The sequence below is a fragment of the Saimiri boliviensis genome, chromosome 9 (genome assembly GCF_048565385.1).
Source record: "Saimiri boliviensis isolate mSaiBol1 chromosome 9, mSaiBol1.pri, whole genome shotgun sequence".
Classification (NCBI taxonomy): domain Eukaryota; kingdom Metazoa; phylum Chordata; class Mammalia; order Primates; family Cebidae; genus Saimiri; species Saimiri boliviensis.
Genome location: NC_133457.1, coordinates 51,750,336 through 51,770,092, shown reverse-complemented (window position 1 = coordinate 51,770,092; position 19,757 = coordinate 51,750,336). Strand labels below are relative to the sequence as shown.

At 40.0% G+C, this 19,757-nt stretch overlaps 1 protein-coding gene and 1 long non-coding RNA gene across 2 annotated transcripts in view; one reads left to right on the top strand and one right to left on the bottom strand.

The window, feature by feature from the left end:
• The window catches only part of LOC141585643 (uncharacterized), a 35,152-nt gene extending 30,815 nt beyond the window's left edge, over window positions 1–4,337 (top strand). Inside the window, exon 3 of the long non-coding RNA XR_012519237.1 lies at window positions 4,253–4,337. This is a non-coding gene — a long non-coding RNA (uncharacterized LOC141585643). The remainder of the gene's footprint in view (window positions 1–4,252) is intronic.
• On the bottom strand, window positions 2,506–17,873 carry DBR1 (debranching RNA lariats 1). The gene is made up of 8 exons (XM_003930965.4): window positions 17,544–17,873; window positions 16,854–16,978; window positions 15,181–15,261; window positions 13,491–13,576; window positions 10,846–11,070; window positions 6,050–6,130; window positions 5,630–5,775; window positions 2,506–4,866 (listed from the first exon to the last, which is right to left on the bottom strand). Exons 1-8 carry the CDS (start codon window positions 17,738–17,740, stop codon window positions 4,173–4,175), a joined length of 1,635 nt encoding a protein of 544 aa, XP_003931014.2. The 5' UTR covers window positions 17,741–17,873; the 3' UTR covers window positions 2,506–4,172.
• Between the last annotated feature and the right edge of the window lie 1,884 nt (window positions 17,874–19,757).

The window sequence follows — 19,757 nt, the reverse complement described above, 5'->3', positions numbered from 1 at the left end:
CTCCATTGCCCTTTTTCGAAAATTTTCTTGTCCTTATTTCTTCATGTAAACTTTAAAATCAACCTGTCTAGCTTTAGAAAAACAAAACAAAACAGAAAAACTATTGGTATCGTGACTAGGATCATTTTAAATATATAACTTGAGGATTGTTTAAAATTGTCTATCTATCCAAGAATAAAAGATATTTTACCATAAAGTCTACTTTTGTATTTTTCAGGTACATTTTATGGTTTTCCTCATCATATGTTTTGCCTACTTCTTAAGTATTCTTGTTGGTGTTATGTCACTGGTAACCATATGTATAAAAACTGATTTCTATGTTAATCTTATTTTATTACTTTACTGATGCATAGGATTGTTTGAATTAGTTTTAATTGTAATTTTCTTGTTTTCCACCTAAACTATGAGGTCACCTGTAAAAAGATCCCTCTTATTTTGCATTGTGTTCTTTTGGTGATTGTTTTGCTCCTTCCAATACAATGTTAAAATGTAATGGAGTTAGTGGGCATTCTTGTCTTGTTTCTTTGCTTTGATGGGAATATTTAGTGCTTTCCCATTAAGCAAGATACTACTTTTTGTGTGTTTTTTTACGAAATCAGAAATGGGTGTTGAATTTTGTCAAAGACCTTCTTATCGTGCATAAAGATAATCATCATGTTTGGCCTTAGGTATATTAATGTGTGAATTATATAAACAGACTTGCTAATATTGAACCATCTTTGTATCAGTCATGCCATATCATTTTAAAGCATGCTATAGATTGCTTTCTAGAATTTTATTTAGCATTTTAATCTCATATGTGAGATTTACAGGATTTTTGTGTAATTTTTTTCAGATTTGGACATCAGTGTGGTATTTTCATATAAAAAAAAGTTTCTTTAATTTTGTATATTTTAAAACAATTTATCTAACATTAGAAATTATCTGGCCTTTAAAAGATTGGGTAGTTTCCTCCTGAAACCATTTGAGCCAGGAGGTTTTTTAGTATGGCAATTTTTTCCTTTCTTTACTTTTTATATTAGTGCTTTTTTTTAAAACAGAGTATCTTTCTGTCGCCCAGGCTGGAGCACAATGGCATGGTCTTGGCTCACTACAACCTCTGCCTCCCGGGTTCAAGTGATTCTCCTGCTTCAGCTTCCTGAGTAGCTGGGACTACTATGGGCGTGTGCCACCACACCCGGCTAATTCTTGTATTTTTAGTAAAAACGGGGTTTCACTGTGTTGGCCAGGCTGGTCTTGAGCTCCTGACTTCATGATCCACCCACCTCAGCCTCCCAAAGTGCTAGGATTAAAGGTGTGAGCCACCACACCTGGCCTAGTCCTTTCTTGATTAGGTAAACTAGAGGATTATCTAGTTTTTTTTTGGTTTTTTTTGGTTTTTTTGTTTTTTTTTTTATTTTAGAAACACCATTTATGAACTCTAATATTTGTTTCTGCTTTTTTCTTTAATAAAAATTTCTGGAAAAAAGGTTAAATGGCAGAATTGTTACAATTCAATTAAATCAGCAATTGGAGAAATTCATAGCTTTTCTTTTGAGACAGTCTCACTCTGTCACCCAGGCTGAGTGCAGTCTCATGACCACAGCTCAGTACAGCCTCAACCTCCTGGCCTCAAGCAATCCTCCCTTCTCAGCTTCCCAAGTATCTGGGATGACAGGCACATGCTACCACTTCCAGCTAATTTATTAATTTGTAGATAGCCCAGGATGGTCTCGAACTCCTAGGCTCTAGCGATCCTCTTGCCTCGGCCTCTCAGTCTTGGGATTACAGGCATGAGCCACTGTGCCTGGTCATAGCTTTAAATACTTTATGTAAATACTGAGAATAAAAATAAGTGGCCCAGGCTGGACACGGTGGCTCACACCTGTAATCCCAGCACCTTGGGAGGCCAAGGCGGGTGGATCATTTGAGGCCAGGAGTTTCAGACCAGCCTGGCCAACATGGCAAAACCCTCTCTTTACTAAAAATACAAAAATTAGCCGAACATGGAGGCACCCGTAGTTGCAGCTATTCGGGAGGCTGAGGCAGAAGAATCGCTTGAAGCCGGGAGGCAGAGGTTGCAGTGAGCCGAGATTGCACCATTGCACTCCAGCCTGGGTAACAAGAGCGAGACTTCATTTCAATCAATCAATGAACAAACAAATAAAACAAAAATTAGCTGGGCGTGGTATCAGGCACCTATAATCTCAGCTACTCTGGAGGCTGAGGCAAGAGAACTGCTTGAACCAGGAGGTGGAGATTGCAGTGAGCCAAAATTGCACCATTGCATTCTAGCCTGGGTGACAAGAGCGAGACTCTGTCTCATAAATAAATAAATAAACAAATACTACAAAAATTAGTCAGGCGTGGTGGGGGGGCACCTGTAATCCCAGCTACTCAGGAGGTTGAGGCAGGAGAATTGCTTGAACCTGGGAGGCAAAGGTTGCAGTAAGCCAAGATCCCACCACTGCACTCCAGCCTCGGTGACAGTAAGACTGTCTCAAAAAATTAAATAAATAAATAAGTGGGCCAGGCTCAGTGGCTCATGCCTGTTGTCCCAGCACGTTGGGAGGCCAAGGCAGGTGGATCACTTGAGGCCAGGAGTTCAAGACCAGCCTGGCCAACATGGCAAAACCCCATTTCTACTAAAAAATACAAAAATTAGCTGGGCGTAGTGGCTGGCACCTGTAGTCCCAGCTACTTGGGAGGGTGAGGCATGATTCACCTTGAGGCACCAGAATTGCCTTGAACCCAGGAGGTGGAGGTTGTAGTGATGAGCCAAGACTGCACCATTGCAATAGAGTGAGACCTTGTCTCAAAATAAATAAATAAATAAAATGAGTGAATTAAATATCCAACTCAAAAAAGAAAGTAAACCAAAAAATAAGAGGAAATAAAGATAAAATTCCCCAAATCCTAGACCTTTATCAAGTCAAATGTTGACAGGATAGAAGCCAAGTGCTTGATTATTCCCCTAGATTTACTCCTGGATTTGGACTGCCATGGGATGACGAGATCCTGGAACAACCTTTGGATTCTATGACTTCAGATATGAAGTACAGAGTGACAGTCTCTTCAGGTGGCCCAGGTATCTTAACCACAGACAGCACAGAGGTGTAGTTTTTCTTCATGGATCTTCAAAAATACTTTAGTATTAGCAATCCATCACGCAGCATGAGGGGCAGCATTTGTGCAACTGGATCCTTGCTGGTAATTAAAACTATGGGGTGAACCATGCTAAAATGACCTACAGCTACTATAGTTACATGAAAATTAAAGCTAAAGCTAAAACACAATATGCAAAAGTCAACAGGGTTATACTAATCTCAGCAAATGTAAGACTGTACGTTTACCAATGTTTAGTATTTAAAGTAGTTTATTTCCTGAAATCTTAGATATCATCTTCAATTTCAATTTTTATTTGACAAATATTAAAAGCAGACTGGGAAAAATACTTATAATAAATGAAAAGAAAGCATACATAATAATATATACAATGACTTGATTTTGTAAAACAAAATATTATATAGCCATATTGTATATACCAAAATGTTGACAGTGATACCAAGTCCTTGGAGGCAAAAATCCCTGTCTTACTCATCTTTATGGTCCCATATTATAGCAGAGTGCTTGGCACAGAGTAGATGTTGAATAACTGTTTATTATAACAATGGAAGTGAATACCCAGTCAAGTAAATATATGAAATTTTAATGTTTGCATCTGAAACATATAAAAGCCTAAAGATAAAGTCAATACCTAACTAAATTTCTCTTGTGTAATTTCATTATTATAAAATTAAGTCTTTAGTTAAAAATTCAACTCTAAAAATAGGGTCTCAAAAATCATATATCTACATATAACATTAAAACAAGTAAATTGTCAGCCAGGTGCAGTGGCTCACTTCTGTAATCCCAGCACTTTGGGAGGCCGAGGCAGGTGGATTGCCTGAGGTCAGGAGTTTGAGACCAGCCTGGCCAACATGGTAAAACCCTGTCACTACAAAAAATTAGCCGGGTGTGGTGGCAGGCACCTGTAGTCCAGCTACTTGGGAGGTGGAGGCAGGAGAACTGCTTGAACTCAGGAGGCGGAGGTTGCAGTGAGCCAAGATCTCACCACTGTACTCCAGTCTGGGTGACAATAGTGAAACTCCATCTCAAAAAAACAAAAACAAAAACAAAACAAGTAAATTATCTTAAGCTGCATCATCATCATCATCATCTACTGCAGCATAAATGGCTTGATTCCTCCTCTTAATTTTCTTTCTTTGTTCAGGTTCATGTTCACCACTCAGCCTCTTCAATGGCACCTTGCTTAAGTCCTCTCCATTTCCTGACTCCACAGTCCCACCAGATTTCCCCTCTCTATCAACTGTGTAATCCACTGTATCATCAGAAGATACAATCATAGAGCCTGGCAAGATCCTGACATCAGAGAAACTTGCAGAAAAGTCAGAAGCTTGATCAGAAGGTTCTACAGATGGTGTATTCATGTCACTATGTGCACTTACAATACTATCTTCACCTTCTTCTTCATCTAACATTATTTCATCTGGATTAATAGAAGACAGAGCAGATGTGTCTGTATTATATTCACTCCGGTCTTCTCCAGAGTCATTACTTTCCACATCATCCTGTTCTTCATCTTCACCACACAAGTTATGTTCTGCCTTGGACTTCTGAAGTCTAACATTGATGTCTGTGATGCCAAGTTGAGCACAAAATTCAGTAGTCTGAGGATTGATCCTATGAATCAGCTGCATTTGTGTCTGTGGTTTGCTAGGATCGTAACAAGCAGCTGTTACACTAAAGTTACATGGAACCTTGAGGTCATGATTCAATTTTTCCAATACTTCTTTCATAGCTTCTTCTGTTGCACTATAATCCCACCTATAAAAGTACAAAACAATAGCTTTTTACATTTTATCAGCTCTAAACAATAAATGATGAAATCTAATTAAAGACTCAGGTGCAAGGATGAAAAATAAGCCATCTATCAAGATTCTATTTTTAAAGTTATAGTTAATTTAGCCAAGGACCATTTAGAAATAAAAATAATTCTTAGAGAAAGCCATCTTTAACTCATACTCCAATATAATTTTAATGTGTGGACTATATATTTACTATATTATAGTTTTATGTACACTTATTCACTTATACATTTATTTGAGGTAATACTCAACAGTCCATTTTTTTGTCTCCTTTAGATGGAAAACCTGAAAACTCTGAATTGTTTTGACACTCATTCAACAATAATTCCCTTGATTAAAAACAAAGATGGAGGCCAGACACAGTGGCTCACGCCTGTAATCCAGCACTTTGGCAGGCTGAGGCAGGTAGATCACTTGAGCACAGTCATTCAAGACCAGCTTGGGCAACATGGGAAAGCCCCATCTCTAGGAAAAATACCAAAAACTAGCTGGGCATGGTGGTACGTGCCTATGGTCTCAGCTGCTCTGGGGACAGGGGTGAGAGGGTCCCTTTAGCCCAGGAGGCGGAGGATGCAGTGAGCCAAGATCCATGATCACACCACTGCACTCCAGTTTGGATGACAGAGCTAGACCCTGTTTCAAAATAAAACAAAACAAAGATGGGAGTCACAAAAATTAGGCATGCAATGGAAAAAGCAGGTCCTAAATAAGGTCTGACTTACCTTGCATGGAGGCCATTATTTTCAGGCATATTCCATAGGTGCTGAGTCACATTAATAAGATCATTTGTAGCCCTGAGAACAGCGAGCCATTCAATATCATATTCCAAGCAATCAGGAGCACTGGGGTCATGTTCTATTTCTAATATCTACAGGATGAAATCAATGTTAGGAAATGCATATATATTTTGAATAGTCTAAGAACTTTAATATAATTTAATAAAGTTTAATTTAAATTTAATTTCAATTATTTAATTTTAAATCAAAACATTTAATTTTAAAACAGTAACTAAAATACCCCCAAAGAATTCTCAGAATACATAAATTACAAAGAGCACAAAAAAAATTCCAAAAGGAAAATTAATTTTTTTTAAGTCACTGGAAGAGTACAACTATATTATAAAACCACTTCATTCTATTTACCTGAAGAAAATCTCTATGTGGTAAGCATTTGTCCAAGGCTAAAAATCTGGTTGTTCTGGCTGTCTGTCCTTTATCCTTTTCCTGGACAATATGAATCATGATTTAAGAAAGAATGTTAAAACAATCACAGGTAATTCATACACGGAATAGGACAAAAATAATCTTTATTACACATACCCCTAAGTTGTGTGTCAAAAGAATGACTTGTTACTTTTCCAGAATAAGTTAATTCTATACCCACTTGTACGATAATAGAAAGGCACTTAACTTCTCGGGCCTTCAATTTCCATACAAAATTCAAAGCAAAAACTAATGATGATGATGTTAACTCAAAACATTTAATACACATAAATCAAAGCATAAAACCCAAGGATTAAAGATAAACAAAAGAGCTTAAAAGTAAACTGGCAGAACTAAAACTGTACAATTTTTAGAAGAACCCATAGGAGAAAATCTTTCTAACTCCAGGTTAGGCAAAGATTTCTTAGCTACAATATCAAAAATAGATGTGATATGTCCATAGAATGAACTATTACTCAGCAATAAAAAGGAATGCAATATTGATGCAAGCTACAACATGAGTGAATCTCAAAATCAAGCAAATTAAAAAAAATCAGTTGCCAAAGACTATGTATTTTATGATTCCATTTAAAGAATGTTCAGGAAAGGCAATCTATAGAAACACAAAGCAAGTTAGTGGCTGCCTGGGGCTGAGGGTAAGAACCAGGATTACCGACAAGCAGGCATAAAGGATCTTTGGGGGTGATGGACATGTTCTAAAACTAGAATATGTGATGTTGGCACAACTCTGGAAATTTACTAAAAATCACCAAATTGTTCACTCAAAATGTGTTTTTTTGTTGTTGTTTTGTTTTGTTTTGAGACAGTCTTACTCTGTTGCCCAGGTTGGAATGCAGTGGCACGATCTTGGCTCACTGCAACCTCTGCCTCCCAGGCTCAAGTGATTCTCATGTCTCAGCCTCCCAAATAGCTGGGATTACAAGCATGTGCCAACATGCCCAGCTAATTTTTGTATTTTTAGTAGAGACAGGGTTTTACCATGTTGGCCTCAAGTGATCCACCCGCCTTGGCCTCCCAAGTGCTGGGATCACAGGTATGAGCCACAGTGCCCGGCCAAAACATGTTAATTTTATGGTATGTAAATTACACTCCAATAAATTTTTTTTTTTTTTCAAAAGTGAATTGACAGAAACTTGGGGGGGATTCACAAATTTGTAGGTCATTTTGGAAAAGGTTAAAAAGTGACTTACTGTAAGCAGTAAGGCACATGGAGGAAAAAACACAAGAAAGCAAGCAATGGTATCTCCTGCTGAGGACCAGCATCAGTTCAGTTCTCGTGAGGTACAAGTTGAATATGCCTTATCTGAAATGCCTGGGACCAGAAGTGTTTTAAATTTCAGATTTTTTCAGATTTTGGAATATTTTCAGAATACATATTGGTTGAATATCCTTAATCCAAAAATCTGAAAATTGTGTGTTATGTGAGTGCTCAAAAATTTCAGATTCTAGAGCATTTCAGATTTCAGATTTTCAGATTAGGGATGCTCAATCTGTACTAAGAAAAATGGAAGGCATGGAGATTACAGGCAGATATTGGCAGCAAAGCAGTTCCAAGGAAAAGTGATCTTTGATGTTGGTAAAGGGGCTAAAATAGAAAGTGGCGGCTGGGCGCAGTGGCTCAAGCCTGTAATAACAGCACTTTGGGAGGCCGAGGCGGGTGGATCACAAGCTCAAGAGATCAAGACCATCCTGGTCAACATGGTGGAACCCCATCTCTACTAAAAATACAAAAAATTAGCTGGGCATGGCGGCGCGTGCCTGTAATCCCAGCTACTCAGGAGGCTGAGGCAGGAGAATTGCCTGAACCCAGGAGGCGGAGGTTGCGGTGAGCCGAGATCGCTCCATTGCACTCCAGCCTGGGTAACAAGAGCGAAACTCCGTCTCAAAAAAAAAAAAAAAAAAGAAAGTGGTAAAGTGAGGAGGCTGAGGAGCCAGTTACAAAAAGGTCAAACATATCATTAATGCAGAGATACAATGAAAAGAATAACCTCTCCTTCTCCCAGTGAAACTAGGAAGTGAGAAGAATAAATCCACAATGGAAAGGGGCTACAGAAATATTTTCAGACAAAAGCTTCCAAACTGTGTTTGAGGAAGATTGTTGAAGTGTACCTCTAACACAGATAAGTGTTTGGTTAAGTCAGTTTGGGAAGCCTGACATTCTACTCTTGAGAAAGGCAATGCCCATTAGTGCATAAGTGCAATAAAGACACTCAGAAATTCTCTAGATGTCTCTAAGAAGAAATCTGTAACTCTGTTAACCCAGCATTTTCTTTTTTCTTTCTCTCTTATTTATTATACTTTAAGTTCTGGGGTACATGTGCAGAATGTGCAGGTTACACAGGTATACTCGTGCCATGGTGGTTTGCTGCATCCATCACCCCGTCATCTACATTAGGTATTTCTCCTGATGTTATCCCTCCCCAATCCCCCTACCCCCTGCTATTCCCTCCCCTAGCCCCCTGCCTCCCAACAGGCACCAGTGTGAGATGTGTCCATGTGTTCTCATTGTTCAACACCCACTTATGAGTGAGAACATGCGGGTTTGGTTTTCTGTTCTTGTGTCAGTTTGCTGAGAATGATGGTTTCCAGCTTCATCCATGTCTGTGCAAAGGACATGAACTCATCCTTTTTATGGCTGCATAATATTCCATGGTGTATATATGCCACATTTTCTTTATCCAGTCTATCATTGATGGACATTTTGGTTGGTTCCAAGTCGTTGCTATTGTGAATAGTGCCACAATAAACATACATCGTGTGTCTTTATAATAGAATGATTTATAATCCTTTGGGTATATACTCAGTAATGGGACTGCTGGGTGAAATGGTATTTCCAGTACTAGATCCTTGAGGAATCACCACACTGTCTTCCACAATGGTTGAACTAATTTACACTCCCACCAACAGTGTAAAAGGGGACCTATTTCTCCATATCCTCTGCAGCATCTGTTGTCTCCTGATTTTTTTAATGATCACCATTCTAACTGGCGTGAGATGGTATCTCAGTGTGGTTTCGATTTGCATTTCTCTCATGACCAGTGATGAGGAGCTTTTATTCATGTTTGTTGGCTGCATAAATGTCTTTTTTTTTTTTTTGAGACGGAGTTTCGCTCTTGTTACCCAGGCTGGAGTGCAATGGCGCGATCTCGGCTCACCGCAACCTCCGCCTCCTGGGTTCAGGCAATTCTCCTGCCTCAGCCTCCTGAGTAGCTGGGATTACAGGCATGCGCCACCATGCCCAGCTAATTTTTTTATATTTAGTAGAGACGGGGTTTCACCTTGTTGACCAGGATGGTCTCAATCTCTTGACCTCGTGATCCACCCGCCTCGGCCTCCCAAAGTGCTGGGATTACAGGCTTGAGCCACCGCGCCTGGCCTGCATAAATGTCTTCTTTTTTTTTTTTTTTTTTTTTGAGATGGAGTTTTGCCCTTGTTACCCAGGCTGGAGTGCAATGGCACGATCTCGGCTCACCGCAACCTCCACCTCCTGGGGTCCCGCAATTCTCCTGCCTCAGCCTCCTGAGTAGCTGGGATTACAGGCACGTGCCACCATGCCCAGCTAATTTTTTGCACTTTTAGTAGAGACGGGGTTTCACCATGTTGACCAGGATGGTCTCGATCTCTCGACCTCGTGATCCACCCGCCTCGGCCTCCCAAAGTGCTAGGATTACAGGCTTGAGCCACCGCGCCCGGCAAATGTCTTCTTTTGAGAAGTGTCTGTTCATATCCTTTGCCCACTTTTTGATGGGCTTTTTTTTTTCTTGTAATTTTTTTTAAGTTCTTTGTAGATTCTGGATATTAGCCCTTTGTCAGATGTAACCCAGCATTCTCTAAACAGTTTTCCTACAGAATACTTTATGGGAAAGTCAGAGTTCAGCCAGAATCAAAGGTAAAAGGAAGAAATGCATACTTCCATAGAAGTCCAATTATAAATATATATTTATTTTCTACCTGCCATCAAGCACATCATCCATGCAGTTAAGCAAAGGAAACTGGGGGTCTTCCTGGACTCTCTCCTCCCTCAGTCACCAAACTGCAATGATTCTCCTAAAATCTCTCTAGAATCTGCTTCATTCTGTGTATTCTCTGTTTGTCTTAGTTTAAAACCTTCTCTTGTGCTTAAATAGTCTGCTCTGCCTCCAATTTTTGATTACTCCGATCCATACACAACAGTGCTGTCAAACTAATCTTTCTAAAATGAAAGTCTGACTTCATCACCCCCCACATTTCGCCATCATCTCTGGTTAAAATCTGAACTCCAGAGCATGGCCCCTAGAAGGCAATTATGACCTAGCTCCAGCTACATCAGTCCCTATGCCTCAGACACACAGGAACTACCTACAAGTCCCAAAATACCCCATGCTCTCAGACCTCTAGCCTCTGCACATGCCAGTCCCTCTAAATAAAATATCCTTACAGTCTATTTCTTCCTGGCACTTCAAGACTCAGTTCAGCTGTTGCCTTTTGAAAATCTTCTCTGTCTTCATCTCCAACGTTCCCATCCCACCACAACATGGCTTAGGTGCTCCCACAGCCTAAGTTTTCTCTCAAACTTATTTACCATTTTGTAATTGCTTGTCTTTTCCCAGCATCACATATTGAGATACTCACAAGAGGTAAGTCATCTTTCACTTCTTTCTCTAACTTTACAACTGTGTCTGGTCCATAGATGTCCAGTGTGTGTTAAATGAAAGAATAAATATTTTGTTTTCTACCTGATGCTGCATCAAGGCGGCAAACTTCACATGAAGGTGGGCAGAAAACCAATAAGTAGGTTTTAGATGCTCTAAAAGCTCTGAGGCAGCTGGACTTCCTAATGTGTTATTTTCCACTTCTTGTCGGAAAAAAGATTTAGTCTTGAGAAGCTGCTTCTTATTTCCATAATGATATATACTTCTTGGCCAGTCATGAGACAAGAATATATCTATAGGCTGTCTCAGCTTTCAAAACAGAAAAAGAAAAGAAAGAAAACTCTTAAAACAGATAAACAAAAACAATCCCCTCCCTTCTCTTTACCAGAATTCTGTGTCATTCATTCTAAGGGCACTTTAAGGGAGTCATAAAAATACTAGGCTACTTGTTCATCTAGGCAAAGAGAAGGTGCACATTTCTCTGCTCATAAATCATTCTTATTTTCAGTGGCAGGGCAATAGAGACACACTCTAATTAGACTGCCAATCATCTAAGATCTTTAGCACTTAGTTTCTAAAATATATAATATCCATGGTTATTTTCCTTTTTGGTAAAGAATGACTATTTTGAAGATCCTGAGACACCAGATTTCATATGACCTCTAACATAATTGACTCAGTAAACCCAAAGATTTATCAGGGAAAAAAAAAAAATCCTAATAGGCTCACATAGTTTACACTAAAAAACTGTTTACTACATATATTAGTATTTAGTTAAACAACTAAAGGAAACAAAATATAATCCAGACTTGACTTATCCCCAGAACCTTCAAGTAATCTGAAACAAATACTTGAAAACTGAATTAAAACAACTTAAATAATTGTTCAAGACAATACAAAATATGAGACAGATACAACTAACTACCAAATGACTGGTATGGCCGATAGGTGCAACAAAAATTCACACTAGGGTAATGACTCTAAACCAGAAAAGTCACGATTGGCCGGGCATGGTGGCTCATTCCTGTAATCCCAGCACTTTGGGAGACCGACATAGGCAGATTGCTTGAGTTCAGGAGAACAAGACTAGCCTGGGCAACATGGTGAAACCCTGTCTCAAGAAAAATGAGCTAGTAATGTGTGCCTGTAGTCCAAGCTACTCGGGAGGCTGAAGTGGGAGCATCACCCAAGCCTGGCAGATTGAGGCTTCAGTGAGCCAAGCCATGATCACACCATTGCACTCCAAACAGGGTGACAGAGTGAGATCTTGTCTCAAAAAATTGAAGAAAAGTCGTGGTTGGGAAATGGCATCTAAGTGGTTGGGTCTTAAAGGACTGGTAGGATTTAGACAGGTGAAAGAGAAAACCTATTCAAGGGGACTGTATGCACAGGGCATCAAAGAAACACTTGCAAACATCCTCAGGTTCCTACAGAGGTTCTAGAGACAGTGTGATGGGCATAGGCATAGAGTCTGCAGTCACGCAGACTCTATCACTAAACTTTGGGCAAAGTCCTGTGCAGGTTACTTACCTGTCTGAGCCTTGGCTTCTCATTCTTAAAAGAATGAAATTAGGGTTCGAGTGGAGATTATATGAAATACCAAGTATGAAGTTTGCTTAGCCCAGTGTCAGCAATGTAGTGGGTTCTCAAAAACCTAGTTTCACCTACTCTGCAATTAAGCAGTGTTTCCGTATCACCTTTACAATTTTCCCATTTCCTCTATCATCTTTACTATTATTTCTTTTCTTTTCTTTTCTTTTCTTTTCTTTTCTTTTTTGAGACAGAGTTTCGCTCTTGTTACCCAGGCTGGAGTGCAATGGCACGATCTCGGCTCACCGCAACCTCCGCCTCCTGGGTTCAGGCAATTCTCCTGCCTCAGCCTCCTGAGTAGCTGGGATTACAGACACGCACCACCATGCCCAGCTACTTTTTTGTATTTTTAGTAGAGACGGGGTTTCACCATGTTGACCAGGATGGTCTCGATCTCTTGACCTTGTGATCTACCCGCCTCGGCCTCCCAAAGTGCTGGGATTACAGGCTTGAGCCACCACGCCCGGCCTATTATTTATTTTCTATTTAACACCATTACTTAATTATTATATAAAATAAAATGTTTATTTTAATATTTTCTTTTAAATATCACTTTAATAGGTATTCTTTAGCTTTACCCTAAGTAATAACACTTGAAATCATGAATTAAATGTTTCATTCTTACTAAAATAAACTCATAATTATTGAAGTAAAAAAACGTTGCCAGGCACAGTGGCTTATGCCTGTAATCCCAGCACTTTCTGAGGCCGAGGAAGGCGGATCACCTGAGGTCAGGAGTTCGAGATAAGCCTGGCCAACATGGTGAAACTTCGTCTCTACTAAAAATACAATAATTAGCTAGGCATGGTGGCGGGCGCCTGTAGTCCCAGCTACTCAGAAGGCTGATAAAGGAGAAATGTTTGAACCCAGGAGGTGGACGTTGCAGTGAGCCAAGACTGCACCACTGTACTCCAGCCTGGGCAAAAGAGTGAGACTCTGTCTCAAAAAAAGAAAAAGAAAAAAAAAATATATATATATATATATATTCATCTGTGAACCTCCTAAAAACTCAAGATCCACATTTTTTAAATGCTGAATTGCTCTTCTTGGAAGTACTATACCAATACGACCAAAATACATTTTGGTACAGAATTATTTTAAAATTTTTTCAAGTATGCTGTAATGCACTTTTTACATACCTGTTTTAATTTATAGACTTCAATATTTCTCACATGATATATACTCCTGACTGTAGATGAATTATAAGGGGGGCATTCAAAATGACCTTAGATTGAAGAAGAAAAATAAGCTATATTCAATTCTTTTAAACACTGCAAATACAAAGACATATACACAGCTCTCCAAAATATCATGTACGTACACCTTCAATATATGTGATTTTAAAAAGTTATCTAGGAAAATTTTTTTTTTTTTTTTTGAGACGGAGTTTTGCTCTTGTTACCCAGGCTGGAGTGTGATGGCGCGATCTTGGCTCACCGCAACCTCCGCCTCCTGGGTTCAGGTAATTCTCCTGCCTCAGCCTCCGGAGTAGCTGGGACTACAGGCACGCGCCACCACGCCCAGCTACTTTTTTTTGTATTTTTAGTAGAGACGGGGTTTCACCATATTGACCAGGACGGTCTCGATCTCTTGACCTTGTAATCCACCCGCCTCGGCCTCCCAAAGTGGGATTACAGGCTTGAGCCACCGCGCCCGGCCTAGGAAAATTTTTTTAAAAGACGGTGGACTGCCATGCCCTGTGCAGGCTCAACTAGGGGCAAATCTGCTTCCTAAGGTCCCAAACATGGCTGCTGACACACTTCAGTTACTTTCTAACTGTTGACTGGAGACTATTTCCTTATGCTCCCAATATTAATAACAAATTATTGTTGTTTTAAGGCGAAAAAGAAATATGTGTATTATATGCACAAATGATATCCCTGGGATAAAACAGAAAACCCGATTAACATCTTCTTAAGAGTTATTCCAATTTGTACTCACACCTGCCACAAAGAAGACAGCCTATTTTGTATCTTTTGTATCTCCATTTCAACAGTTTAAACCAGGCGTCCCCAAACTACGGCCCAAGGCATGCGGCCCCCCACCGCACTTCAGGAAGAGGCACCTCTTTCATTGGTGGTCAGTGAGAGGAGCACAGTATGTGGCGGCCCTCCAATGGTCTGAGGGACAGTGAACTGGCCCCCTGTGTAAAAGGTTTGGGGACGCCTGTTTTAAACTAATGAAGAGCCAAGTGGCAGGGAACAAACTTGTTACAGTTACAATCAGGATGTAAGTTTCAGCTGTCAACTTAATTCATGAAATCTGTGAAATCAAGGTGAATCCAAGCTACTCCTTTAACTTTAAAATCAAGGTATAATTCATTCAGACACAATGAAATGAATAAGCAGTGTGGTATACTTATATAATAGAATATTATTCACAAATGAACAGATCAGATTACATGTATCAACACAGATTTCAAAACATGTTAAAGAAGCAAGTTGCAGAAAGATACAAGCAATATGATACATTGATATGAATTTAAAATATACTATGTGGTACATTGTTTAAAGCTCTTATATATGTGGTAATGATGTAAAATAATCAAGTAATTGATAATCACCAAATTCAAAATAATGACTGCCTGGCAAAGAGAGGGAGGGAAGAAAAGAAGGGAATGGGATTGAGGACAGATAAACAATGAACTTTAATTGTATCTATACTGTTTTATTTCTTTAAAAATCAAAATAAAAAAATAGCAAAATACTAAGACTTGATAATACTAGATCAAGGATACAAAGACATATGAAAAAGTCAAACTATATATATGCTTAAGTTACTCTGGGGCATGCAAGTTCTATAGTTTAAAAATAATTCTCAAAACAATACCTTTTCGATAGTCATGAGATTTAAAAATACCAGAGATTCCACCGATCCTTACACCTCGGTATTTTACCACACCAGCCAAACCTAAAACATTACAGTTAAATAAAATTACTATAGGCAAAAGGAATCTCTTCACGCTGACTGAATAAACCATTCCATTTAGATGGAATCTGAGTTCTAAAATTATTTGAAAATTAAGGACCATGATGAGATTACCTTTTTTATATAATAATATGCCAACAGTATATTAGTGATATATTATAACAACATATAAAGGAGGGGTCTGGAATTAGATTAGCCAAAAGACTAAGTAGATTCTGGAAGGGACAAATGAGATAACATGCTGAAAGTGAAACAGACATAATTTTGTACCTAAATGAATACAAGAGTGAGGTAGTGAGAGATGGGAAATGTCCCATGAGGGATTTATATGTTATAAACCTGAAAATCAACAGGCATAAGGTATAAAGAAGCTGCAGCTTCTAGTATCATTTCTGAATGATCATATTCTGACAATTTCACTTTCTTTCACATTGTAATATAGGATGAATACATCAAAAGATGATCATTAAGTAGTAAGGTAGGGAAATAATTTCTGAAATTATGATCTCATCATTGGTAAAATCTATAAACAGTTCTAGAAAGAATATATATTTAAATAAAGGGATGGGGCTGGGTGCGGTGGCTCATGCCTGTAATCCCACCACTTTGGAGGCCCAGATGGGTTGATCACTTTGAGCTTATGAGTTCAAGACCAGCCTGGACAACATGGTCAAACTCCGTCTCCACAAAAAAATACAAAAGACAAAAAAATTGGCTGGGCATGGTGGTACACATCTGTAGTCATAGCTACTTGGGAGGCTGTGGTGGGAGGATGGCTTGAGCCTGGAAGGCAGAGGTTGCAATGAGCTAAGATCATACCACTGTACTCCAACCGGGGCAGCAGAACCAGACCTTGTCTCAAGAAATAAAAAATAAAGGGATGAAAAGGCCATATAGTTTATAGGGGCTAATATTGAGACAATCTAATAAAATCTGTCAGTCTAAAAGCAAATTACAGGAAATCCAGAGGATAAAAGGTTTTTGGTTTTTTGGGCTTTTTTTTTTTTTTTTTTTTTTGAGACGGAGTCTCCCTCTGTCATCAGGATGGAATGCAATGGCATGATCTTGGCTCACTGCAACCTCTGCCTCCCGGATTCAAGCAATTCTCCTGCCTCAGCCTCCAGAGCAGCTAGGACTACAGGTGCACACCACCATGCCCAGCTAATTTTTTTTATTTTTAGTAGAGATGGGGTTTCACCATGTTGGCCAGGATGGTCTCCAACTCCTGACCTCGTGATCAGCCTGCCCTGGCCTCCCAAAGTGCTGGGATTACAGGGGTGGGCCACCTCGCCTGGCCGGTTTTCTTTTTAATTCAATAAAAACTGTGAGAAAAAAGAAGGGACTACAAATAGTGTGTTAAGTCTTTGCAGTTATATTGGCTAGTGGTTAAAACACTAGATGAAGGATGTGTTTTCATGCTCACCTATTTAATAATTAACTACTTTACATTTTCAGGATTAACTATTTAAATTAATATTCTTCAAACACCATACATCTCAAGAAACAACCCAACTAACGCAAATCCTGATAGGCTCTTCAATCCCAGGAAAAAAAAAGTATCCACAAACACATACCTAAATAATAAATGTTTGGTGCCACCCATCCACCATAGGGTAACTCTTGTAAATGATTTGAGGCTTCATGGTTTCCCCCAATGAAAAGTGTGAGAACTGGGGCCTTCTTCTCTCCAGAATAATACCTAGAACATAAGAGCAAAATCAGTTACCACAAGTAGGTATAGCAGAAAAGCAAATAATTTCCGAAAAACAAAACCAAAAACTGAGTTCATCATAAAAAGTTAAAAAGCTCTTTCAAAAGGAAGTGCCCAGTACCCATCCTTGCCCTTAGGAATGAAGAGTTCCACCTTGGGCTTCAAGTCAGTGTACGTTCAATTAAGTCAAGAACTTTGTCGAGTTCATTGCCATAACCTCATCTTCTAGAACCGCAACAAGCACTTAGCAGGCGCCCAGTAAAAACTTCTGGATCATTAAATGAACTAATTCCAGAGTCCTATCAAGTACAAGGTAGCTTCTAAACCTGTCAGCTTCTTCCTCCAGGTCGTACCCTCCCAGGCGTCGATCCCCTGTGAAATGGATAAGAAGGTTGTATGGAGGGAAGGAAAGTGACATTTCCTAAGCGCCAGGTCCTAGAAACACAGAGCGAACAAAGACAGGATCTAAGGGAAACAGGCAGCCAGTGGCAGAGGGAAATCGAACACAGTCCCACCCCGCACCGCCTAGTCCCGGCCCAGGCAGCGTCCTCACCTGTAGAAGGTTTGCATGTGGCGGTACTTGGGCGGCACAGCCATGCAGCGTAGATCCGCCTCGTTGCGGACCGCCTGGAAGTCGCCGCAGCACAGCAAGAGGTCGACAGGCCCCGGACCGCGCCGCTCCGCCAGCGCCAGCGTCTCATAGATCTTATCTAGTTCACCGTGGCAGCAGCCGGCCACAGCCACCCGCATTCTGCCGGCCAGAGGAGGGGAGCGCTGCCCTCCGCAAGCTCTACACTACAGCCAGCCCAGGCCCGACTGATCGCTCAGCTCGCTCCCGCCAACTTTAGTAAATAGAGCCGCCGACTGCTGTAGACTCCGGCAAAATAACTCACTTCCGGTTTCCAGATCTCGCGAGAGAGGGACCGGGAAGGGCAACCCTGACTCCAGGATCCCAGGGAAGTTTTTTCTTTTTTCCTTTTTTATAAAAAAAATTATTGTTTTATGCAGTCAACAGTTATTTGTATATACATCCACGAACGTATTCTTTTCATTCTTACTCTTTTTTTCCTGGATTTCCATGTTTCTCTTTGGGATCATTTTTCTTATAGGCTGAAGAGCTCACTTCAGTTTTCCTGTTCAGTGTAGGCCAAGCACAGATGAATTTTTTCCCAGATATTTGTTTAAAAATGTCTTTCCACTCTTGGGAAAATGGTGATGCCAAGCGCGGTAGAGCACGTCTGTAATCCCAGCTACTCTGGAGGCTGAGCCAGGAGAAAGAGAGACTTTGTTTCACCTTGATTTATAAAGGATGTGTTTACTGAGTACTGAATACCAGTTCAGCAGTTTGGTTTTTTTGTTTGTTTGTTTGTTTTTACAAAGCATTTCAAAAATAGCATTCTATTATCTTCTGGCTTGCATTCTCTTCTACTGAGAGGTCACCTATAAATTTCATTGAAATTAATGTGTCTTTTTCTTTGCTGTTTACTGTTTTATCTTTCTCTTCCTTCTCTCTGTACTCCTTAAAGCTATTTTAATATAATATGGCTAAGTGTTGTGGGGTTTGTGTGTGTGTGTGTGTGTGTGTGTGTGTGTGTGTTTAAACCTATCCCATTTAGGCTTTCTTAATCTATAGCTTGGTATCTTTTCAGTTTTGGAAAATTCTTGGCAAGTATCTCCTTAGATATTGCTTTATTTTTTTCTGTCTTTTCCTACTCCTTTGGAATTTTTCCCTTGTATTTTTTCTGTCTTTTAATTCTGTTCCATAGTTCTCATTCTTATCCGTGTTTTATTTTGGATAGTTTCTAACAACCTGTCTTTACTAATCCTATTTTGTTCTATGTCCAATGTACAAACTCATTTATTAATGCTTTAACATAGTCCTTTTCAATTTTAGGATTTATATTGGATTCTTTTCCAGTGAAGCTAATAGTTTAAAGAAATTCTTTATCTTTTAATTTATTTCCTGCATCTTTTCCTCTCTTGCATATATTAATCATAGTTATTTTAGGTTGCCTGTCTTCTAAACCCAATATCTTACTTATCTGCAGAGCTGATTCTATTGTCTGTTTTTGTTTCAATGGATTCTTAGTTTAAAAATCTCGTTTCGCCGGGTGCGGTGGTTCACGCCTGTAATCCCAGCACTTTGGGAGGCCGAGGCGGGTGGATCACGAGGTCAAGAGATCGAGACCATCCTGGTCAACATGGTGAAACCCCATCTCTACTAAAACTACAAAAAATTAGCTGGGCATGGTGGCGCGTGCCTGTAATCCGAGCTACTCAGGAGGCTGAGGCAGGAGAATTGCCTGAACCCAGGAGGCAGAGGTTGCGGTGAGCCGAGATTGCACCCAGCCTGTGTAACAAGAGCAAAACTCCGTCTCAAAAAAAAAAAAAAAAAAATCTTGGCCGGGCACGGTGGCTCAAACCTGTAATCCCAGCACTTTGGGAGGCCAAGGCGGGTGGATCATGAGGTCGAGAGATTGAGACCATCCTGGTCAACATGGTGAAACTCCGTCTCTACTAAAAATACAAAAAATTAGCTGGGCATGGTGGCACGTGCCTGTAATCCCAGTTACTCAGGAGGCTAAGGCAGGAGAATTGCCTGAACCCAGGAGGTGGAGGTTGCGGTGAGCCGAGATCACGCCATTGCACTCCAGACTGGGTAACAAGAGCGAAACTCCATCTCAAAATCTTGGCTAGGCGCAGTGACGCATGCCTGTAGTCCCAGCATTTCGGGAGGCCAAGGGAGGTGGATCACTTGAAGCCAGGA

Bases quoted from the DNA above. Each gene is read 5' to 3' on its own strand.
- DBR1 (XM_003930965.4), bottom strand. From the start codon at position 17,740: ATGCGGGTGGCTGTGGCCGGCTGCTGCCACGGTGAACTAGATAAGATC. The intron at 6,131-10,845 runs GTAGAAAACAAA...CATATTGTCCAG, and splicing joins CCGCCTTGATGCAGCATCAG to GAAAAGGATAAAGGACAGAC. The intron at 4,867-5,629 runs GTAAGTCAGACC...GTACTTTTATAG, and splicing joins AATAATGGCCTCCATGCAAG to GTGGGATTATAGTGCAACAG.